At 34.8% G+C, this 25920-nt stretch overlaps 2 protein-coding genes and 1 long non-coding RNA gene across 13 annotated transcripts in view; 2 read left to right on the top strand and 1 right to left on the bottom strand.

Moving 5' to 3' along the window:
• LOC137495912 (uncharacterized) overlaps positions 1 to 25920 on the bottom strand; it is a 453250-nt gene that overhangs the window by 104722 nt on the left and 322608 nt on the right. For 7 of the 8 annotated variants that reach the window (XR_012407548.1, XR_012407549.1, XR_012407545.1 and 4 more), the window contains 2 exons: positions 14986 to 15090; positions 2966 to 3117 (listed from right to left, as the gene is read on the bottom strand). This is a non-coding gene — a long non-coding RNA (uncharacterized lncRNA). Of the gene's footprint in view, positions 1 to 2965; positions 3118 to 14985; positions 15091 to 24951; positions 25549 to 25920 lie in introns of those variants that run through there. The other variant, XR_012407552.1, reaches the window with a different exon arrangement.
• On the top strand, positions 1033 to 11079 carry obi1 (ORC ubiquitin ligase 1). 4 transcript variants are annotated; one of them, XR_012407543.1, is made up of 8 exons: positions 1033 to 1173; positions 2999 to 3134; positions 3433 to 3524; positions 5258 to 5479; positions 7290 to 7378; positions 7511 to 9278; positions 9478 to 9920; positions 10025 to 11079. XR_012407543.1 is itself a non-coding variant. In XM_001343253.8 (6 exons), the coding sequence occupies exons 1-6, from the start codon at positions 1102 to 1104 to the stop codon at positions 8526 to 8528; spliced, it is 1629 nt and encodes a 542-aa protein (XP_001343289.3). In that variant the 5' UTR covers positions 1033 to 1101; the 3' UTR covers positions 8529 to 11079. The 4 variants fall into 4 exon arrangements, 1 of the variants encoding a protein (XP_001343289.3); XR_012407541.1 differs by having other exon boundaries at positions 7511 to 9920; XR_012407542.1 differs by having other exon boundaries at positions 9478 to 11079.
• pou4f1 (POU class 4 homeobox 1) lies at positions 12121 to 15133 on the top strand. The gene is given in 2 exon segments (NM_001312866.2): positions 12121 to 12602; positions 12924 to 15133. Coding segments are annotated over 2 exon segments (1101 nt in total). The 5' UTR covers positions 12121 to 12479; the 3' UTR covers positions 13902 to 15133.

A 25920-nucleotide genomic window follows, 5' to 3' on the forward strand; every position in this document is an offset into this window, starting at 1 on the left:
AAATAATTAAAAATAATAAACAAATAAAACAATAAAAAATAAATAAAAATAAGTATTTTACAATTATATAATAATAATAATAATAAAAATAATGAATAAATAAATAGATAAATAAATAAATAAATATTTTAAATTATATATAATAATTAAAAATAAAATAAATTAAATAAAATAATTAAAAAATAATTAAAAACATTAAAAATAAATAAACAATCAAATTAATATTGTACAATTATATATAAATAATAATAATAATAATAATAATAATACTAAGAAATAAATAATTATTTTTATAAGATAAATAATAATAAATAATTAAACATAATAAATAAATAAAACAATAAAAAATTAAAATAAATAGTTTACAATTATAGAAATAATAATCAAAAAATACATAAAATTTCATCTGGCTTTTAATTGCTGTTATAGGGTCTTACTATAATAAATATTATTTTATAACATATTTATTATTATTAAAAGTAATCTTTATCATTTACTGTTAAATGCTACTACTAATAATGATGTTTACTGAGAGAATGCATGCATATTTTATTATACAAAAATGAAATATTATAATTTATTACTACTCCTACTATTAATTAAACTATTGGTATTAGCTTAGATGATGATAATAATAATAATAATAATAATAATAATAATGCTCACTAAAAGAATGCGTACATATTAGCAGTATATAAGATACAATACAATGTTGATGAAGTTATTAAAATTAACCCATGTATTAATAAATACTACTTCTACTAATAATAATAATGCTTACTGAAAGATTGCTTACCTATTTTATTAGCAGTATATGAGATACAAACAATATTTTTTCAAGATTGAACTGAATAGTTTGTGGCTAATATTTTCTAAAAAAAAAAACAAAAAAAAAAAACAAGAGTTTCCTGCTTGGGAGCAAAACAAATGTACAATAAAACTAGCACTTGATTTCCTTTACATAAAAGCGCCACATTGAGATTTACGACAGACGCGTTTTACAGTAGAGCTCTGCGCTTGCCGTAGTCGCGTGGGTTCCTCGCCTCTTTTTGTCTCTGTTGGAGGGAGTTTTGGATCATGTTGTGCATTTAAGGACTAATCATGGCGCAAAGTTTTCAAAACGTCACTCTTTCGTTGACTTTACCCATATCCTGTCAGATTTGTCTCGGAAAGGTAACAAACTTTTAATACACTTAGTTTAAGTTACCGACAGAAGTTAAACTCGTACAGTGTGCTCGTCAACATCATGTCATTGTTGCATCTTAAATTATGTCTCGTTATGTCCATTATTTATTAATATATCTTTAACATAAAACTATTACGTAAGACACTGTGATAAAATAACGCCTATTAAAGATACAACGTCTAGAAACAGCGATAATTTCTAACAGTAAGTTAACTTACATTTGGTTTGAACAAACAAATTCCTGCAGGTTAACATTGAAGTTAAGTTGGTTTTATATTCACACATTCATCCTTAATAATATAGTTTCACAAAAGCTAATTCTAAATAGGGAAATCTTATTAGCAGCCAATGACTATCAAAGTACAGCATTGTTTACAGTTAAATAAATAGTGCTAATGTTGTTTTGAATCCATACTTTCATGCTTAAGACCGAATATTCAATGTAGCATGGTAAACAATATACGAACTGTTAAATGACCGAATGCGCGAATATAACTTTACCTTCATCTGGTTAACTGTGTTTATTACAGTCCACCCTATACACAACTTAACCTAGCTTTGCTGATTTAGAGTGTAATGTAATGATGCTTTGGTACGATAATTATTGTGAAAAGCGCTATTATACCAGTACACTTAAATAGAACTAAATTAAACAACAAAACATTCAAAAGCACCAGCCCGGTATTTACCTAAACACTTTTACTTCTCTGCTGCGTTGAGATGTATTGCTCAAAATGCAGTTAATGCTAACTGTTAAAAGCGTTTGCTAACATATGCATGTTTGACATGCAACACCTCATCTGATTGGTTTAAGTTTGTTAATGGGCAGGGCAAAGAATTTACTGAGGCAGGATGGGAAAATGGACTTGCTGAGGGTATTTTTTTTTTTTTATCATCTGTCTGTCTGTCCGTCCATCCGTCCGTCCGTTCATCCATCCATCCGTTCATCCATCCATCCACCCACATATATATCTGTCTGTCTGTCCGTCCGTCGGTCCGTCTGTCTGTCTATTTATCTATCCATCATCCATCCACCCACCCACATATCTATCTATCTATCTATCTATCTATCTATCTATCTATCTATCTATCTATCTATCTATCTATCTATCTATATCCATCCATCCATCTATCCATCCATCCATCCACCCACATATCTGTCTGTCTGTCCGTCCGTCTGTCTATTTATCCATCCATCCATCCATCCATCCATCCATCCATCCATCCATCCATCCACCAACATATCCGTTCGTCCGTCTATCCACATATCTGTCTGTCTGTCTGTCTGTCTGTCTTTCTGAATCCTAGTAATCTAGAAGTATTGCATCATAAATATTTATTGTTACTTTATTACAATATTATATCGTACCCTGTAAAATTGTATTTAGAATATTTTTACTAGCTTTTATTCACGTTTATATTAATTTCATATACAATGCTATTATTTAGATTGCTAATTTTTAAATATATTTTATCAAGTACCTGTCAAAATAAATATGTAGTTTAATTTGTACATAAATCCACGTCACCCTGAACGACAATAATGATTATTAATTCATCCATATTTTGACATTTTATATTATTTGAAGCATTTTATAAGTAATTAGCTTTTAGATTTAATATGCTTCTGTGTATGTGAATCATCATTTTTAGGTAGAATTTTTGACCCACATGCATGAGTTATTTGTCATCTTTGTTAACAATGATGAGTAATGTAGATAATGATCATTGTTAGTTGTCATGAATATCAACAAGCATGAATCATGATGCTTAATTTACCTGTTGTTGGTTTTTTTTGGCTCTGATTCGCAGGTGCGTCAGCCGGTCATTTGTTGCAACAACCATGTGTTCTGCTCCAGCTGTATTAAAGTCTGGCTGGAGAAGAGCAGTCAGTGTCCCACCTGTAGAGTGGCCATCACCCCAGAAAACCCCTGCAGAGAAATCATTGGTAAAGTCAACACACTTCCTGGTCAAACCTTGCTGTTATTGAAATATGAAGCTCTTTTTGAATGTGATTAAATATAATTGAAGTAAAAATATTTAGTCTTCCTTTGAAATTTAAATTATTTTATAATATTTCCCAAGTGCTGTTTAACGTAGACACTTTTCCCCTCTGCTCTGTTACACATCACTTGGGAAATATTTGGAAAAAGAATACAAAAATTCACAGGAGGGCTAATCATTTTGCCTTCAACTGTATGTTTCTTCATGTTTGACAGTGTGTGTGTCTGTCTGTATGCTCACAGGAGCCACAACCGATACTGACTCCAATGAGAGCAATTCTGTAAAGAGACGCCTCCGAAAGACTCGAGGGGAGCTGCTTTTACGAGAATATGAGGTTCTTTTGCTCAAACACCCAATAAACTTATCGTTTGTTTTCTTTGTTGACGTTTCTAGTGTAGGGTAGCCTTCATTTACAATTCACCTACATCAGGGGTGTCCAAACTAGGTCCTGGAGGGCCGGTGTCCTGAAGAGTTTAGCTCCAACCCTAATCAAACACACCTGAACTAATCAAGCTCCTACTAGATATACTAGAAACTTCCTGCCAAGTGTGTTGAAGCAAGTTGGGAGCTAAACTATGCTGGACACCGGCCCTCCAGGACTGAGTTTGGACACCCCTGACCTACATCCAATGTTAAAAACCAGTGTAAGCATAGTGTGAAACGTTACAAGCATTTAACCACTTCCAGAGGTAGTCATAAATGCATTTGACTGGATTACTTTCATATTTTGTCACTTATGTGGTTGACTGTGTTCAAACCACTTAAAAGACAAGATTGGAATATGGGAAAAAGTGCACCAAAACAAGATTTCATTTTATTTGTAGTAACAAAACATCATATCACAACCATTTTCATTGACTTGCTTGTTCTTTCTTGTTCACCCCCAAGCCAAATAAGAGATTTCCCTCCAAAACCAGTGAAGAAAATATGCAAAGTTTATATCCTTATCTCCACACATTTGATTTACTTTAATTAGTCTTTAAGACATGTGTTGCCCAGTGTGCAAATTACAGGGGGATTTTTGGAGGAATTGACCCCCCTAATTAACACTTGATCCTCCTGAAGAAGGACAGAATAAGATGTATGTGCGGTTCAGCCCTTTAATAGTGAGAACTAGTTATGTTTTATCTGTACCTTAAATAATAATATTAATAATTAACATAATAGATAATGTGAATATACATTTGACCACCCCTATAATGGTTCATACCATTGCATAATTGCACCATTCCGTCTATGTCAGAAAATATTCATTCAACATTCTGAAACTGGCAGATCTAGAACACCGATAGACATCATAAGTATTTACAAGACATTTCATTCATTCATTTTCCTTTAGCTTATTCTCTTTCCGCCACAACAAAATGAACCACCAACTGTTCCAGAAGATGCCCTTCTAGCTGCAACCCAGTATTGGGAAATGCCTATACACAATCATTCACACACACACTTGCACACACTCATACACAACGGACAATTTTTTTTACCCCATTCACCTATCTGCATGTGTTTGGACTCTGGGGGGGGGGGCTTTGGCGGAGCACCTGGAGGAAACCCACGCCAACATGGGGAGAACATGCAAACTCCACACAGAAATGCCAATTGGCCCAGCCGGGACTCGAACCTGCGACCTACTTGCTGTGAGGCGACAGCACTAACCATTGAGCCACCGTGCCACCCTTAACAAGACACATTTCTTGTAAAATAGAAGTTTGTGACTACACATACCTAAAAGTAAAGTCAAATTATATGCATAGTGTGTTTAGTTTGTCTACAGTAACCTCTGAAATGGCTAATCAGAGGTTACTGTAGGTCAGAATACATTAAACATCCTTCAAAACACAGAAAACTTAAACACATTTTACTAATAAATCAGATGTTATTTAAATAAATACATAAATTTGATTCACTGAAGCATGTATTACACAAACTAGTATTACCCTGATCATCAGTGTATATTTCTGACCCTGGTGTTAACACAATATGCATATGACAATTATTTCTAGGACTGAAGTGAAAGTCAAGACTAAGATTTTTCATTGAGCTTATAAATCATCTGTCTTGCAGGATGAAATCGAAACCCTCCTGAAAGAGAACGAGGACTTGAAAAGCAAAAACCTGAGCCTTGAGATGCAACTCAAGACGGCTCTGGAACCGAGCGCAGTGTTGGTTCCTCTGAGTGAAACCAGCTCTGTTGACCCGAGCGCTCTGCAGGAGTCGGCCAATAAGCTGAGAGCTGCCAACGACCTCTGCAGGAAGGTCAAACAGGACCTCGAGAGACTCAGAGAAGTAGGATTGATGATAAACTCTGACAATCTCCATTTGTTTTGTTTGTAATTAAGCCGTTTTGAGATGACCTGCACCGACTGTGACCACTTGCCACAATTACTACTATTTTTTTAGAATTATTATTTCAAATATTAAATAGTACATTCTAAAATGAAAATGTTTATTAGCGCTGCCAAAATGTGTTAGATAGAGAATTAGTTGGTTAGTTAGTTAGTAGGGCTGCACTATATTGGGAAAATCTGACATTGCGATATTTTGTTTTGCGGCGATATATACAGTTGATGTGAGAATTATTCGCCCCCCTTTGAATTTCTATTTCTTTTTAAAATATTTCCCAAATGATGTTTAACAGAGCAAGGAAATGTTTACAGTATGTCTGATAATATTTTTTCTTCTGGAGAAAGTCTTATTTGTTTTATTTCGGCTGGAATAAAAGCAGTTTTTAATTTTTTAAACACCATTTTAGGGACAATTATTAGCCCCTTTAAGCTATATTTTTTTTCTCGATAATCTACAGAACAAACCATCGCTATACAATAACTTGCCTAATTACCCTAACCTGCTTAGTTAACCTAATTAACCTAGTTAAGCCTTTAAATGTCACTTTAATCTGTATAGAAGTGTCTTGAAAAAATTTACAGTAAAATGTTATTTACTGTCATCATGACAAAGATAAAATAAATCAGTTATTAGAGACGAGTTATTAAAACTATTATGATTAGAAATGTGTTGAAAAAAAAATCTTCTCTCCATTAAACAGAAATTGTGAAAAAAATAAACAAGCGGTCTAATAATTCAGGGGGGGCTAATAATTCTGACTTCAGCTGTATATATATATATATATATATATACATATATATACATATATATATATATATATATATATATATATATATATATATATATATGTATATATATATATATATATATACACACACACACACACACACATATATATATATATATATATATATATATATATATATATATATATATATATATATATATATATACAGTTATTATTCATTATTCATTATCATTATTGCTTTTATTACTATTGCCATTAATAATAATATTAGAGTGATATCTGAAGGATCATGTGACTGAAGATTAATGAAGCTGAAAATTCATCTTTAAATCACTGGAATAAATTATTAAATTAATTTATAAACTACTTTTGAACAGTTATTTTACAGTGCAATAACATTTCACATTTTACAATTTGTACTGTATTTTTGATGTAATAAATGCAGCCTTGGTGAGCAGGAGAAGCTTATTTTAAAACATTTAAAAATCCTACTGACCCCAAACTATTGATTTAGATGTTAGGGCAAAGTAATACAAAAAATGTCAAAAAAGGGAACAATCAAGGAAAACAAAAAATATATCAAATTTAGTTTTTGCAATTTCTTTGAATTTAAATGTTTTATCTTTCTACTTCTAAAATATATTATTTTAATAAATATTTGTTTAATAAATCTTTTTTGTTTGAATGTGCCAAAATATATTAGCTATATTAACTGAGACATTGATCAAAATATTATTTAAAATTGTATTTTTTCAAAATAATTTGTATTCATTTATGCTGAACATCATATTTAGAATTTTTTATTTAGTTGAAATTTTGTAGTTTGTAATTTTTTTTTTTATCTTTCTATTAATATAGGTTATTTATCATTAATTTAAATGTTAATTATTTATTTAAGGTTTATATGTTTAGTTTTTCAATTGAACATTGGAAATTAGTTTTTTGTTACACTCTTAAAAAAAAAAGAAACTATTCTAAAAGCAACTTGCTTCTTTCCCTCAGGCTAACAAGACTCTGCGGTCCCAAAATTTTGACTTAATTCAGGAAAACATGCGCTTGAAAGCTGAAGTGGACAGCAGATCTCCTCAAAAGTAAGCACAGTGTTCATTGAAATGTAATCCTGGTGTACTGCATTGTTTGACCAGTAAATATTGACTTAATTTAAATTTATACATCTGAATATTTACACAGAATTAGTAACTCTGTACAAATGTGTGTTTGAGGTTTGGCAGGTACACAGTGGCAGCTCTGGAGGCTAAGATTCATCAGTATGAGCGGGACGTGGCGCAGCTGAAAAGAGCTCTGGAGCGCAGCGATAAATACATCGAAGAGCTTGAAGCCCAGAACCAGAGGGACGGCCTTGAGTCTGAAGGTGTTTGTTCAAACGCCGCCTCCGGAGGGACTCAAAACGCAGGGATCGAAAGAATCGCCCTGATGCGGAGGAGCCTCAGTGAAATGGAGGAAACTTCAGTGCGCACAGACCTGGACCGAAAGTGTTCAGAGCTTCCCAACAACCACGGGCACCTCCTGACAACATCTGACGCCTGTTTTCTGGCAGACACCTCCAGTCCACAGAAGGACGGGCTCAAAGATGTTCCCTCAACGCCCTCCTCGGCTCTCAGATCTCTGAGCTTGAAGAGTCCTGCGCTTTGCAGTGACCGAAAGTTGGGTCTCAAACCTCTCACTTACCTGAGAAGACTGAGTTTCGATGACTGCCCAAGCTCATCCTCAGCCAATCACAACGCAGGATCTTTCCAAAGCATCTCTTTCGGTCAGAAAACCGCTGCGAGTTCTGATAAAGAGGTCTTGTGTGGAGGATGGATGGACTGTGGATCTGAAAATATTGAGAAGGACCCGGTGGGGAACAGTGAAGCTTGTATGGACGCTGCGTATCTGGATAAGATTTCTGAGCTGGACTCTATGATGGCTGAAGGTGAGAACTCCAGCGGGCAGGTCTCACAGCTTCCTCTGGCATCATCATCATCTTCATCATCATCGTCCTCGTCAGACTTTGATGCCACCCAAATACCAGAGCTGGATTTCTGCAGCAACCTCTTGGCTGATCCTGAAACAGCAGGAGAGCAGCAGCAGCAGGCCATCCATTGTGATGCTGAGGAGGAAGCTTCAGGTGTTGAGTTCAGAGCTGGAGTGATGGTGGAAAATCCCACACAGCCCACCAAACGCAAGTGTCCTCCAGGACTGTCCGTTTCAAGCCCCTCCAAAATGTTAAAGCTAAAGTAGAAGCTGAGAGATTTTTGATTATGGATTCGGATTTGATGTTTCGATTCAGAATGAGATTTAAAGGGATAGTTCATCTAACAATTAAATTAGTCATATTTACTCAGCAGGGACACCTGTTTGAGTTTCTTTCGTTTGAACACAAATATTTTAAAGAATGCTGAAAACCTGTAATCATTGACTTCCATTATATTTGTTTTTCCTATCATGGAAGTCAATGGTTACACGTTTTCAGCATTCTTCAAAATATCCTCTTTTGTGTTAAGCAAAAGAAAGAAAATGATCAACTTTTATAACCACTTGAGGGTGAGAAAATTCATAAAAGAAGACATTTTAAGGAAGCTTGAAAAACTGTAACCATTGACTTCAATTGTATTTGGTTTTTCTATTACTGAAGCCGGTGGTTACAGGTGTTTGAGCATTCTTCAAAATTTATTCTTTTGTGTTCAATGTAAGAAGAAATTCATCAAGGTTTATAAGCATTTGAGGCTGAATAAATTCACAAAAGAAGACATTTTGAAGAAAGCTTGAAAACCTGTAACCATTGTTTTTCTTAATATGGAAGTCAATGGTTACAGGTTTTAGCTTTCTTCAAAATATCCTATTTTGTGTTTAGCAGAAGAAAGAAAATGCTAAACTTTTATAACCACTTGAGGGTCAATTCACAAAAGACGATATTTTGAAGAAAGCTTGAAAACCTGTAACCATTGAATTCCATTGTATTTGATTTGTGTTTCTTATTACTGAAATCAGGTTTTCAGCATTTCTCAAAATATCTTCTTTGGTGTTAAATAGAAGAAAGGAATTCAAAAACATTTGAGGATGAGTAAATTTACAAAAGAAGATATTTTGAAGAATGCTGAAAACCTGTATTATTATTGAATTATTGAGCATTATTGAACCTGACTTCAGTAATAGAAAAAACAAATACAATGGAAGTCAATGATTACAGGTTTTCAGCATTCTTCAAAATATCTTCTTTTGTTAAATGGAAGAAAGAAATACCTAAAGTTTTTTTTTTTTTTTTTAACGATTTGAGGGTGAGTAAATTCACAAAAGACATTTTAAAGAAAGCTTGAAAATCTGTAACCATTGACTTCCATTGTTTTTTCTACTGTGGATGTCAATGGTTACAGGTTTTCAGCGTTCTTTAAAATATCACATTTTGTGTTAAACAGAAGAAGTTCATGAAGTTTTATAACCGTTTGAGGGCGAGTAAATTCACAAAAAAAAAAACATATTAAAGAAAGCTTAAAACCTGTAACCATTTACTTCAATAATAGGAAAAATAAATACAATAGAAGTGGTTACAAATTTTAAGCTTTCATTAATATCTCTTTTTTTTTTTGTTGCATTCAACGGAAGAAATTCAAAACGTTTTATAACCATTTGAGGGTGAGTAAATTCACAAGAGATATTTTGAAGAAAGCTTAAAAGCCTGAATCCATTGACTTCCATTGTATTTCCTACTGTGGATGTCAATGGTTACAGATGTTCAGCTTTCTTCAAAAATATCTACTTTTGTGTTTAACATAACAAGAAAATTCATAACATTTTATAACATTTAAGGGTGAGTAAATTCACAAAAGAAGTTATTTAGAAGAATACTAAAAACCTGTCACCCTTGACTTCCATAATAGGAAAAACAAATATAATGGAAGTCAATGGTTACAGGTTTTTAGTTTTCTTCAAAATATCTTCATTTCTATTAAATGGAAAAAGGAAATTCATAAAAGTTTATAACCACTTGAGGGTGAGTAAATTTACAAAGGAAGACATTTTGAAGAAAGCTTGACAACCTGTAACCATTTACTTCCACTGCATTTGTTTTTCCTTCTATGGAAGTCAATGGTTACAGATTTTCAGCATTTTTCAAAATATCTTCTTTTGTGCTAAATAGAAGAAAGAAATTCATAAAGGTTTATAACCACTTGAGGTAGAGTAAAACCGTGAGTGAATTTTCTATTTTGGGTGAACTATCCCTTTAACGGCTTATCTTTTTCCTCAGAGCTGTTATAATGAATTTGCATCACACATAATCATGACAGCCCTGTGTGCTGGTTATATTATATGATAAAAACCATATCAGTATCAAATGGGGGATAAAGGAGTGTTAACAACATTATTTTTTTTTCTATGGAGTTTTGTGGTGTAGTGCAGAATTATCTGAGTAAACATGAATGTTTAGATTGGAACTATGAAAATGTTAAAAGGGATAGTTCACCCCAAAATCATTTATTCTCCCTTGTGGTTTTAAACCTTTACTGAACACAAAAGAAGATGTTTTGAAGAATGCTGGTTGCAGGCACCCATACTCTTTTATAGTAGGAAATAAAATTACTATGGAAGTCAATGACCGGTATTTTCAAAATATCTTCTTTAGTGTCTAACAAACGAGTGAAACTCAGATATGTTTTGAACAAGTAAGGAAATGGCGGGATTGTCATTTTTGGGTGAATTATCCCTTCAAATGACATATTGTCGTTTATAATTTTTCAGATGTTTTTTTTTTTTACCTGGATTTTTTTTCTAAATAAAAACTGATTCAACAAAATCTTCAATTGTTACGAGATTCATTTTCACATTTTAAAGCAGTTTGCATTATGATTTACTATTATTACATCGTCATCATTTGGATAACAGTGCGCCTATTGTCTTTCTGAGTGCTGAATTATTCCGTTGTCATCACTGGAATACTAAACAAATCCATTTGCTCCTTCGCGGTCTTTTAAAGAATTAATTAATGCTCGTGAATTAACACTTCATTAGCTCCAACTAGTAGCGTTTGGCGATTAAAAATTCATGCAGTGATTAGAGTTTAGTGAAATATACATGATAGTTAAAGTTGGGTAATCAGTCAACGCAGTGCCACCGTGACTGGCCTTAACGAGCGAAATTAAAACATTCAAACTCAAATTATGCTTACTGTAAATACGCATAGGGTACATTTTATGTCTATTTTTTATTTAATATGATTGTTTAAAATTATTAATGTTAAATATTTATATTATTTTTAAATTCAATCGTTTTTGTATCCTCATGTTTCCATTGACTGATGTGAGCCACTTAAATAAGCGCGCTGCAGCTAGCACATGAATAATTATTAGCTTAATTTGAATATTCGGGTTTGCATATTTTCTTGAAAATACCACGGAATTAGTCACATTTACAACTGAATAGATTTATGAAATGATGATCGATGATGTAGATTTAGGCTGATGATTTATAAACAAACGCATAAATAATAAGCTCATTTTGTTATAGTAATATTAAACTAAATTTCATTAATGTATTTATTTATTAATTGAATTTGTTTATGTATTTATTCAATTAGTATTATAATAACAAATTTATTTAATGCATTTAAACGTTAAAAAATACAGTTATGCCGGTTAAAAGTGTCCGATTAGTTTGCATGTTTTGTGCATGGTTTAATTATGAATGATCATAACACAGAGCCCTAATTTGCATATCGAATGTAAGCTGATACAATGTTGCCGATTACCAACAAGATTCCAAATCGTCAGCGCGCATGCGTGCAGAATCCACAGGTACGGAAGCCCCCTCTCTGTCGTTAGGCCGATTTACAGTTCGAGGAGGACATGAGACGAGAAGAGGCGCGATGAGCTGAGATGAGAGGAGGAGAAGAGAGTCAATCGCGCTCGTCTCGCGAGAATAGGCGAGGCTGCCGGACGAGATGTGAGGGACTCAGGTGTAAGAGCGCTCCTCATCCACACACAGCAGAGCCAAACAGAGACACACACACACACATACACACACTGCGGGCATCTCCTCTGTTCCATCAGCAGCCGAGCGCTACCGCATCCGCCTGAGTGCTGCTGCTCCTGCTGCTGCTACTGCTGCCAGAAGAGGAGGCGGGCGGGACGGAGGACCTGTCCTGGACCCTCGCTTTGCTTTTTTGTGCACTTTATCTGAGCCGGACCACGCGCAATCATGATGTCCATGAACAGCAAACAGCCTCATTTCGCCATGCACCCCAGCTTACCTGAGCACAAGTACACAACTCTGCACTCGAGCTCGGAGGCGATCAGGAGAGCCTGTCTACAAACTCCACAGGTAAAAACGAGCTCCAAACTTCTGCTTCTCTCCCCGCGTTCTCCTGCGCGCGCGAGGAGGAGCGCTGGAGGCGCATATACCGCCTTAATGTTTTTTTCATGTATTCCACAGCAATCACCCGCGCGCCTGTGATCTTTTCTGAAGGCATGCTCACTGAAGGCTCAGGCTTCAGCCTTTTTTGTATTAATTTTTATGACTGGAAGCCTCTTAAAAGGAATATTCTCTGTGTTATGTGTTGACACTATTCCCCAGCTGACATCTCCTCTTTCTTTCTTTCTGTTTCTTTCTGTTTCTTCCCACTCTCTCCCTTCCCGAGCGCAGCTGCAGAGCAACATCTTCGCCAGTCTGGATGAGACGCTCCTGGCCCGCGCCGAAGCTCTGGCGGCCGTGGACATCGCGGTGTCCCAGGGTAAGAGTCACCCGTTCAAGCCCGACGCCACGTACCACACGATGAACACCGTGCCATGCTCGTCCACATCCACCGTGCCACTCGCCCACCACCACCACCACCATCATCACCACCACCACCAGAACCTGGAGCCGGCCGACCTCATGGAGCACATCACCTCGCCGTCGCTCGCGCTCATGCCCAGCGCGCACGAAGGGGCCGGCGGAGGTGGCGGCGGGGGCGGCGGCGGGGGCTTGATCTCCACGTCGGCCCATCCGCACTCGCACATGCACGGGCTCACCCACCTGTCCCACCAGGCTATGAACATGAACTCGCCGCTCTCTCACCACGGGCTCTTGCCGGGCCATCACGGCGGTGCGCACCAAGGTGCGCCGGGACTCGTCAACAACGGACTGCCCTCAATTAACGACTCGGACACGGACCCGAGGGAGCTGGAGGCGTTCGCGGAGCGCTTCAAACAGCGGAGGATCAAACTCGGGGTGACTCAGGCGGACGTGGGGGGCGCGCTGGCCAACCTGAAGATCCCAGGCGTGGGCTCGCTGAGCCAAAGTACCATTTGTCGCTTCGAGTCGCTAACTCTGTCGCACAACAACATGATCGCCCTCAAACCCATCCTCCAGGCGTGGCTGGAGGAGGCCGAGGGCGCCCAGCGCGAGAAAATGAGCAAACCCGACATTTTCAACGGCAGCGAGAAGAAGCGCAAGCGGACCTCCATAGCGGCCCCGGAGAAACGATCTCTGGAGGCGTATTTCGCGGTGCAGCCTCGGCCGTCCTCGGAGAAAATCGCGGCTATAGCTGAGAAATTGGACCTCAAAAAGAACGTGGTGCGAGTATGGTTTTGCAACCAAAGACAAAAACAGAAGAGGTTGAAATTTTCCGCGGCTCACTGATGGACTACTTCTAGAAAACAAACAAAAACTGACAGAAAAAATAAGACTTTTGGGGACCAAGGAACATCGCTTTGGCTCAAACGCGTGTGCTCATGATTAGTACCGTTTTGTTTTCACAACTCATGTTTCTTTTCACTGTACTGGTGAATGTCAAGTATGCAAATAACAGGTAATCCAGATGAACTACTTTTTCTGCGGTTCAACTCTTAGATACGACCTGCTTTCTGTTTCGTCCCGATGAATGACGAGAAATAGCCATTGATGGATTACCTCATAGTTCAATTCTATTCTTATTTATTTATTTATTTATTACATTCAGCATTATATTTGTGTACTTATTCATTCGTAACAGGGAACTGCTATATTTTTGATTATTAAATGTGTTAAAAGCGGATCCCTTTTCACAGTCTTGCTGATCAACTAATGTTATCATTCAGTGTTTCAAAGGTCTGCTCTGACGAATACACAACCGAATAGTTGACGAAAACGAAGGAAAGTATACAGAGTCCCTTTTAAATAATAAAGGTGGCAACCACCGCTCGTATTTGTTGAAATTGCACTGAAATCTACTGTTATTTAGATTGGTTAGATATATTCATATGCTTTTGTATATAAATATAAATATACGTACAAATGACACTTGCTCACCGTGCAAAACTCAACTCCCAATTGTTTATTTTCTATTTATTCAGATTTTTCTTATTGTTATTTTGGCAAATCGGAATTCTTCCTCTGCGGATATTAGTCAACTCGCATGATAAAGATGATTATACTTACAGTCTAATGGAAATTGTCCTGGAAATTATTATTTTGATGGTTTGTATACTTTGGTTTGCAGTGCAAACATTCTATGCATTGAAAGAAAAAAAAAAAACCAAGCACTACATAGAGTATCTACTGGTAGACCTTTGTGGGTGGTGTAAGTCACTGTTTAATGCCTGTTTTCACATAAAGACACAACGTTGTTTGTCGTGTTAATTGTTCTGAAGAAAAAAAAAAGAGTTGTAATGATTTTATTTTGTGCACAAGTATGTTTACAAACAGCGGCCACGTGCGCATCACGAGACGTCTCACTCTGTCATACCTGTGCACCTGTCCAACAGTCTGCTGTCTTCCCATCTTATCATCCAAACTTTTCTCCATTCTGTAAGCCAAATCCAGCTGCAGGGGCACGAGTCCCGGCGATCTTCTAAATAAACAATGGAAAAAACATAATAAAAAAATCAAAGTTGGAGTGTACTGGATGAGAATCTTATTTTGTACAGCACAGACAGACAAACAGACACGGTTTTCGTTTACAAACATATTCATTTTCATTTATACACCAGTAATAAATGTGATATTGATTATTGTTTATTAAAAATCGAAATGATCAGCATACTGATACATATTAATTTATTTAATTATATACAAATGCATTCATACATATTCTATACCATCAGGCTTCAACATTTGACTCATAGGGCTATTACATAAAACGTAAAAATATTATTACTATGCAATGGCGGAAAAATAACAAAATAGTATCTCCATTTAAAAAGAAAAAAAGAACCAATAAGATTTCGCTTTCTTTCTTTCTTTCTTTCTTTCTTTCTTTCTTTCTTTCTTTCTTTCTTTCTTTCTTTCTTTCTTTCTTTCTTTCTTTCTTTCTTTCTTTCTTTCTTTCTTTCACAGTGGTTTGATTGGCTTATCAGCGTTAATCTTTGATCATTACCCTCAGAAACATGCATTATTTATACATTTTATTTCCATGATCTGAATTCCTCAGTCTAGACTGAGAATTCCGTCATAGAGCGATGAAAACCTGTATTTATTTTAACCTGGTCAACGAAGAAATGCATTCAATTTCATAATAATTGTAAGACTAAATTGTAAAACATTAAACTAAGGCAAAATTGCATAATAATAACACTACATACAATAACTAAATAATGTTTAGCAATATACCTTTAAAGAAATGTCGCACCATTTCGGCCGTGATTCTACGTGAGCATTAAATTTAAATACCCGTGCTACGCTTTATTAAATAATTCATGCTCTGTGGTTTGGAAAATTAATAAACGGAATACAACAAGACACTAATTAAAAAGCTCGGTAATTGTTATCTGCGCCCTAATGGGATGTTAGTGTGTCAAACAAATGGAATTTTTGGCCATGCACGTGTCTGCTAAATGAGCTAACATGAGCTGAATGTAATTCCGAAAGTCGATTTCTGCTCATATTGTCTCCTCAAAACTGAGCCGAAGGTTGAGGGACAGAGGACGGGGTTTTTATCCTCGAACTGAGAATAAACATTTAATGAAGCCTGAGACCAGGCCGTCTCAGGCACACACACACTCTCCTCACACACTCACGACGACCAAAGAAACGCGTCTAATTTCAGAAGTTTGTTTATTCATTAAAAAAATGACACTGCGGATCTTTCCCGCTGTAATATTGAAGAGAAATTCAGGGAGAAGGGGAGGGGAGCTTTACATTTTGCTGCCTTTAAAAAAGATATGTTATATGTAGGTGATGCAATATTAATCGCGCTTTGCTGATATAAAATGCAATATTTTCAGACAGCTATCGGGGTTTTTCAGGGAAGCACTTGATGAAAGCAGGTCGCAGCTGCAGTGCTGCTGGAGAAAGAAACATTTATTGCTCCTGTTTGGCTTTTGGCAACGAAGACAAGAACGCAGTGAGTATATGGACATTTTCTTTGGGAAAGAATGACTGGCATGATTTGGATCTCTTGGAGCGACAGCTTATTAAGGAAGAAAAATTTGTCATTTTCGCATATAGTTTATGCGCGCAGTCGAGTTCTGTGGCATCCGACATTACAAACTTTATGTTTTTTAGATTCTATAGTTTCTTCTTTTTTAATATAAACAATTTTCCTAAACGAAAATATTAACAATAAATTACATTTCGCAGTTTTATTGCTACTTGCGACTTTGTATTGAGGGTTTGAGATCGAATCTTTCCTCTCTCAAAATAAAATAACTTAAAAACTAATTTATAGCAACATCTAAATTAACACATTTTTAATAGTTAGTTTTTAATGCTTTTAATTAACTTATTAAGTCAAACTAAATAATAAAAATGCGGCATCAGCATGTAACATTTAATTGAAAGAAAAACTAAATGAATATTAGTAAGATCCTCTAGAAACAGTTCGGTTTAGAGACATACATTATCGAAACATTTTCGTAATTTTATTGTATTTTTTATTGAGTAGTAGGCCTATGTGTGTAAATTAAAAATATATTACGTTTGCAAAAAATCGCAAATACCCATATAATCAAATTAAAACCTCCCCAAATTTAGATTTCGCCTGCATTTGTTGCCACCGAAAATCGCAGCGCCATATTTCAGCACCACGAACAGCTCCCTCGCAGATTGAAGAGTAATGCATTATTGAGAGTCTATATCAAACAGCTCTAGGGTGCTGCTGTCTTTCTGCCTGCACTAAAGCCTCTAATATGTTAATGGCCGGAGGGGATGCCGCAGGTACAGATCCCAGCTGCTTCATGAGCCATATGTCAGCCGGTTTGCCTCATGGATCTATTAATCAAGAGATACTTCATCAACACAACTCAACAGCATCCCACCCTCAAAGTTCAGCTGCTACAAACAGCAACAACAAGAACACCGGCTAACCCATTTAAAGCCCCAAACGAAACTCTCTGGATGGATGTGAGGAGGAGGAAGAAGGAAAAAAAAAAAAAAAACAGGAGCAATTGGGGGAAAGTTAAAGATGCGCGACATGTTAAATGCATCAATTCATATAAAGCTATGAGAATGTAGATATTATTATAATTTCGGTCACATTATACTTCAAGCTACAATTCTCACTAAGACTTTTAGCTTAATAACACAGTCTACTAATTTAATGCTTATTAATATTTATTAAGACAGCTGGGTTTGGGTATTAGAATTAACCAATTAGTAAGTTAGTAGTTGTGTGGGTAGGATTAAGGTTGTAAAATAAGATATTTTTACGTGCTAATAAACAGGTAATATCTTAATAGTAGACAGTAATAAGCCAGTAGTAAATGGTGTGAACTGTTATTTAAACTAAAGTGTTTTGGTCACGCTTTACATTAATGTATGCAATGTATGTTATTAACAAACACTTAACCAAGACTTTTAGCTCAATAAACAACCAATTAGCTGTTTATTAATAGTTATTTAGGTAGTACTGGGTAGAATTAGGGATGCTAGAATAAGATCATACTTTATAGGTAATAATAAAAGACAATATCTTATTTATAGCCTTAACTATAGGTTCTACACAATTGATTAATGTTGTCTCAAGCCAAATTAAATTAACTTAACAAATGCAAGTGAATTGAACATGAAACATTTAGTTGAATAAAAAAATCTTAAGAATGGTTGTTGCCTTACATTTTTAAGCTGAATCAAAATAACCTTATGAGTTGATTGAACCCATATTATGTAAAACTGACTTAATAACATATAAAATCAAGTTAGAACATTATTAACTTAGTTTAATAAGTTACAATGAACTAAAACGTGCTGTCATGACTAATTTATCATATCTCTATATATTTATTTTACAGTGTAGACATTCATATAATTCCGGTCACATTTTACTTCAAGCTACAATTCTCAATACTTTTAGCTCAATACTAGTTTGCTGCTTTTTAATATCTATTAAGATAGTAATAACATCATACTTTATGAGTATTAATAAAGGCCAATATCGTAATTATAGTCAACACTGTAAAAATGCAGGGTTCCACACAATTCATTCATGTTGTTTCAACAAAAATCGATTAAGATATGTTGGTATTGAACATAAAAAATTAAGTTGAATTTAAAAAAAAAATTAAGTATTGTGTGCTGTTTCAGCTCATTTTACATATGTACACTGTAAAAAATATTGTTGCATTAAAATTTCAAGCTGATTCAAATTAACCTTATGAGCTCATTGAACTCATATGTTAAACTGACTTAAAACAGCTTGCATAATTTATAAAATTAAGTTAGAACATGATAAACTTAGTTTGATAAGTTACAATGAACTAAAACAGAGCTATTTTTACAGTGTAGATATTAATATAATTTTGGTCACATAAACAACTAATTTGCTACTTAGTAATAATTATTTAGTAACTATGATCATAATAAGTATTATCAAAAGCCAATATCTTAATTAAGATAATTAAGACAACACTGTAAAAATGCAGGTTTCTACACAATTTATTAATGTTGTCTCAACACAAATCCATTAAGTTAAGACAAGAAACATAAAAATTAAGTTGAATAAAAAATTAAAGAATTGTGTAGTTTCAACTCATTTTGCATAAGTAGTTTGAACAAGCAGCACAAACATACATTTGAATGAAGTTAATAGTGGGAATTAGTTCTTTAACTAAAGTGTTTCCATAATATCTATCAATTGATAAAAACAAATGAATATGAAATATAATAAAAGAAACACGTTCAAGATCCAGCAGTAATCAACCAACCAAAGTCTTTCAAATAGCACGGATAAACGAGATCTAAATATAACTTGAACTCTAGGTACAAATTATATGTACAACTAAAAATAAAACGATTACTCTCATATTTAGCCAGGATAATTTCTCTACATACTTAATTACATTTATAAGGCATGGATTAACGAATCTAAAATAAGTTCATCCAACAAATCTCAAGTAACTCAAACACATATATTTATTTTTTGTTATAAATAAAACATAGGTCACCATAAAACTATTATATCACCAAAATAATGTCGTATTTTCTATGCGATGCAGACTGTTTAATGGCAAACACACAGAGAGCAAACGCACGGATATAACAATGTCCATGAAGGATGGCCTGTGGACGGAAATGTCAAACAGGGGGCTGGGAGCGCGAATCCTCCAGATCCGTGTTCATTTCCGACTCGTATTTATTCAGTGATCTTCAGCGCGGGCTGTTGACACAACAGCGTATTTCAATCACCGGGGGTTCAGAGTCGACCAAAAAGCTATTTGTTTAATAAATCCGTCATTTAAGTTGAAAAATATTTGATAAGCAAGACTAACCCCCCTCCCCATTCCTCCAAACCCTTAGCCGAGAGGAAATAGAGGTTAAAGTCTTTATGCAGATCAAAAACCCGCCCGGGCTCTGCGCGTTCATCCGCTGCTCTATCGCAGACAGGTCGACTCCAGAAAACCTTCAAGAGCAATCTGACAGAAATTAAAGAGCCAGCAAGCTTCCTGCCAAACAACATCCCAGCTGCAGCTTTAAGCACGTGAGGCCATTTGGATTGTTAGAGTATAGCTGTCAGTCTGTTGCTTTATGACGGGCTGTATAAATGTCAAGTGCTTTCTCTCATCCTGTCTCTTTAACGCTGCCGTGGCCCCGGGCCCTGCACTTTCTGACCTTCTATTGAACACACTCGCCCCTCATCATTATCCTCATTTTGCCTCTGGAGTTCATCGTTTGTTCCAGCAATCCCTCTTCGCCAAAAGCGTGGAGATATTTACAAACCAGCTCTGGGTGACACTGTTTACAAATGGGCCCTCTCGCTTGGAGTTTTGAAGGCATCAAGAGGACCAAAGACGTGTGGGGAGATGTTATTATACATCTGCGGATGCATGTTTTAGTTTGTTCTATAGCATGCTGCTAGATTATGCAGGGGATGAGGGATATCCATAAATAATGCAGGTTGCAGGAGGAAAGTAAAAGATAATAAAAAGGAAAAATAAAGCCATTATTATTATTATTAATTAATAATAAAAAAATTATTATTATTATTATTATTATTGTTATTAATGATATAACAGTTATTATTATTATTATTATTATTATTATTATTATTATTATTATTATTATTATTATTATTATTATTAATAGTATCATTATTAATGCTGTTATTATTACTACTACTACTACTACTACTACTAACAACAACAACAACAACTACAACAACTTTATTGCTATTATTAATGCTATTGTTATTATTATTAATAATAATAATAATAATAATAATAATAATAATAATAATAATAATAATAAAATTAATAATAAAAATAACAATAATAATATATTTATTATTATGAATAATGTTATTGTTATTATTAATGCTATTATTATTATTATTATTATTATTATTATTACTATTGTAATTATTAATGGTATTGTTATTATTAATGCTATTATTATTATTATTATGATTAATTATTATTGATATTAATGTTATTGTTATTATTAATGCTATTATTATTATTAATAATAATAATAATAATAAGAATAATGATAATAATAATAATAATTATTATTATTATTAATGTTATTGGTATTATTTATGCTATTTTTGTTATTATTATTATTATTATTATTATTAATAATAATAATAATATTATTTATATTATTGTTATTATTAACGCTGTTATTGTTAGCATTATTTTTAATAATATTATTGTTATTATCAATGCTATTATTATTATATATTTTTATTCATTTATTTATTATTATTATTATTATTATTATTATTGTTGTTATTATTATTATTATTATTATTATTATTATTATTATTATTACTATTATCATAAAAATCTGTCTCAAACTGCAATCAGACTGTAAAATACCAATGTCAGCAATCAATAACCCAAGAATAGACTTTTTAAAATCTAAGACCACATGATCATATTCACATTCAGATTGTATTCTTAACTGGTAAACATTGGTCTCAGTGCTATATATATTTTTTTCATTTTAAGATCAACATCTGACACCCACTTTGAATGTTATCAATCTATTGAATGGGCATTATAAGTAGTTATCAGCTGATATATATGGGCCAGTAGGGGCCTTCTGTATCTCCTGGTAGGCACAGAGGGCTGTTCTCATCCATCCACATGGTTAATCAGCTATACTAACAGAGAAGACTCCAGATCCAGATCTGTTTTTACATTACTGTGATGGTTGGGTGTAGGGTTGGGCTAGACGTTAATAAAATACAATTAATGGGATTCTTAATAAATAATGTAAATGCTTTTCGTTAACTTCTGGCCACAGTCGTATGTGATCTATAGCTGATTAACCATGTGGATGCATAATAACAGTCTTTTAAACCAACTAGTAGGTGCAGAAGGCCCCTACTAGCCCATATCTATCAGCTGATAACCCCCATTCAATCGAGTGAAGACATTCAAATCGGCTGCTGAGACAAAGTTGATGCTCAAAAAAGTTATTACCTAAAACTTGTTGATGTGATTTAAATTTAAACTTTAGAGATAAAAGACTGCAAAAATATGTAGTTCAATTATTCTAATACTTTTTCATCCAAAAAAACAAAAACAAATCCATATTAACTTAAGATTAATACTTTGTTTTCAACGTATTTGTCTTTGTTTCTATTTTAGGGATATCTTTAATTAGCTTAAAACTCCTTTAAACTATGTATAAAAACTTTATTTGAATGTGTCAATGCACAGGAAATACAAGAATATTCCAGTCAGATTGTATTACATATTTTTGTTAAAGATTGTAGATGTATTTTAATATGTAATAATAAAAAGTTTGATTACACTATTGATTGATTGATTGTCTTTCTTACAGTTTCAGAGTGATATCAATGAACAACATATGCATACTATAAGGCTGGGCTTACAGTTGGCATGTAATTTGGCCTAATTGACTGGTTTCACAATGCTAAATACATGCGACACACTGTAAAATAGAGTGTTACTATAATTGTAATGTTTTATAATATGTGATCTTGGACCACAATAACAGCTATGAGGGTCAGACTTCTTAAAATTGTGATTTATACATCTTCTGATGAAGCTCTTCATTGAAGGAGAGAAAATTTAATGTAATAAAATGTATAATCTCATTTAAATGTCTTCAAGGATGATGATCTTTACTTATATTTATAATGCCATGTCTAAATAATACCACTAGATCCATCCTTTTGAGACTTTTTGTTTAATGTCTGCTAAATCGTTAAAAATAGTGGTGGAATAACCTGTGGTGCGGCATCAGAAAGCGTTACATGGGCAAAACAGGCAGCTGATCATTCATCCCAATGAATGGCTTATCGATCACAGATGTCTGCACGCAGAGGTAAAGATAGCCCTAATGCGATACATTATGCATGAAACATATCCCAAACAAGATCTGACAGGACGGGCCAACACTGTGTCACTATAAACTCATCCAGTCGTCACATTTCAGTCTGGAGAAGCGTGAACGACTGAATATATTCATCAGCTGGAGTCTGGGGGAACTTTCTGACTTTATGTGTGTGTGTGTGTGTGTGTGTGTGTGATCAAGGCTTAAAGGCCATGTGTGTGTGTGCAGGTTTATGTGGTTTACAGGGACACAAAGCTGTATAATGACAGGTATGACTTAGTTATACTTTATTAAAGTGGTTTACAGGGACACATCTTGTGTCTTTGTAATTCATAACTTTTAAAAATTCATACTTAATGGGATGTTTTGAAACTAAGGTTTAGGTTTATGTATAGGGCCATACAATAAGCGTTTTTTTTTTTAGTATTAAATATATTTTGTCTATGGAGTGTCCTAACCCTAACACTAACCTCAACCTGAATACACACAGACTCATCAAGACTTGTGGACTTTTTAATAGTGTTATTAAAAACACTTTGTCTATGGAGTGTCCTAACCCTAACCATAACCTTAACCTGAATACACACAGACTCATCGAGACTTGTGCACCTTTTATAGTATTAAATACACTTCATCTATACCCTAACCCTAACCTCAACCTGAATACACACATACTCATGGGGACTTGTGTACTTGTGGACTTTTTTTATAGTATTTAATACACTTCGTCTATGGAGTGTCCTAACCCTAACCCCAACCCTAACCTGAATATACACAGACTCATGGGGACTTGTGGACTTTTTAATAGTATTAAATACACTTTGTCTATGGAGTGTCCTAAACCTAACCATAACCTCAACCTGAATATACACAGACTGATGGGGACTTGTGTACTTTTTAATAGTATTAAATACACTTTGTCTATGGAGTGTCCTAACCCTAACCATAACCTCAACCTGAATATACACAGACTGATGGGGACTTGTGGACTTTTTAATAGTATTAAATACACTTTGTCTATGGAGTGTCCTAACCCTAACCATAACCTCAACCTGAATATACACAGACTCATGGGGACTTGTGGACTTTTTAATAGTATTAAATACACTTTGTCTATGGAGTGTCCTAACCCTAACCATAACCTCAACCTGAATATACACAGACTGATGGGGACTTGTAGATTTTTTATAGTATTAAATCTAACCCTAACCATAACCTTAACCTGAATACACACATACACATGGGGACTTGTGTACTTTTTTATAGTATAGTGTCCTAACCTTAACTTGAATACACACATACTCATGGGGACTTGTGTACTTGTGGACTTTTTTATAGTATTAAATACACTTTGTCTATGGAGTGTCCTAATCCTAACCCTTAACCTAAATACACACAGACTTATGAAGACTTGTGTACTTTATTATAGTATTAAGTACACTTCATCTATGGAGTGTCCAAACCCTAACCCCAACCCTAAACTGAATACACACAGACTCATGGGGACTTGTGTACTTGTGTACTTTTTTATAGTATTTAAAACACTTTGTCTATGGAGTGTCCTAACCCAAACCATAACCTTAAACGGCATACACACAGACTTACGGGAACTTGTGTACTTTTTTATAGTATTAAATACACTTCATCTATGGAGTGACCTAACCCTAACCTCAACCTGAATACACACATACTCATTGAGACTTGTGCACCTTTTAATAGGATTAAATACACTTTATCTATACCCTAACCTCAACCTCAACCTGAATACACACATAGTCATCAACCTCAACCTGAATACACACATAGTCATGGGGACTTGTGTACTTGTGGACTTTTTATAGTATTAAATACACTTCGTCTATGGAGTGTCCTAACCCTAACCCTAATCTCAACCTGAATACACACATACTCATGGGTACTTGTGTACTTTTTTTATTGTATTAAATACACTTCGTCTATGGAGTGTCCTAACCTTAACCTGAATACACAGAGACTTATGGGGACTTGTGTCACAGTGGGGACCAAAACCGAGCACTACAAGTAAACAAACTTATAAATCATTCAGATGTAAGTATTTTGACTTCGTAAATCTGCAGGAATCTCCGAGTGATGGTCGGAGGAAAGTGACAGAATATACAAAATGTAAAGTAGTAAAATCATTGTTCATGAAGAGTCCCCATAAGGATAGCAAACCAAGTGTCTGTGTGCATGTGTGTGTGCGCGCGTATCTATGTGTGTGTGTGTGCGTGTGTGTGGATAATGAGAGAAGCAGCTCAGGCCACCCCTGCGCTCACCACCACACCATCAAATATTCATCAGTGTTGATTAAACAAGACACCGGCCGCAGATCTGGTGGCTCTGTGCTGGAGAGGCCAGCCTTATGCAGAGAGAGCAGGGAAACAGGATGAAATGGGCTGCAGTCCTAGGGCCGCGGTGGACAGGTGGACGTGACAGCAGAATCACTGAAGCACACAGACGGGACCTCAGACATGGAGATGATGAGGGATGACTGGAGAGGTCATGAAAGACGGGCTTTTAGCCTCAGCCCACGGGCAAACATCACTATTTTCTGTATTGTTAGAAAAGTGGCTAATTTGTTTATTATATTTTAATTATATATAATAATAGTAATACATTTTTATGATTAAAATCAATCAAATATAATTATGCAGGTGATAGCTGTAATTATACATTTTCACCAGTAGATGGCGACTTAAGACTTTATCTTCGAGTCATTGAATAATCTATACAACCAATTTGTTTAGACACACCACTTCATTTAAGAGACACGTCTTCATGAGTGAGTCATTTATGTAAAATGACTCATTTAAGTGACAAGTCTTCATAAGTGAGTCACTGAATCATCTACACAACCAATTTGTTTAGACACACTGCTTCATTTAAGAGACACGTCTTCATGAGTGAGTCATTTGCACAAATA

Source organism: Danio rerio, chromosome 6, assembly GCF_049306965.1.
Source record: "Danio rerio strain Tuebingen ecotype United States chromosome 6, GRCz12tu, whole genome shotgun sequence".
In the NCBI taxonomy this organism is placed as follows: domain Eukaryota; kingdom Metazoa; phylum Chordata; class Actinopteri; order Cypriniformes; family Danionidae; genus Danio; species Danio rerio.

Coding starts and splice junctions, on each gene's coding strand:
- obi1 (XM_001343253.8), top strand. CDS start 1,102: ATGGCGCAAAGTTTTCAAAACGTCACTCTTTCGTTGACTTTACCCATA. Junction 3,525..5,257: donor TGCTTTTACGAGAATATGAG/GTTCTTTTGCTC, acceptor TCTGTCTTGCAG/GATGAAATCGAAACCCTCCT. Junction 5,480..7,289: donor ACCTCGAGAGACTCAGAGAA/GTAGGATTGATG, acceptor TCTTTCCCTCAG/GCTAACAAGACTCTGCGGTC.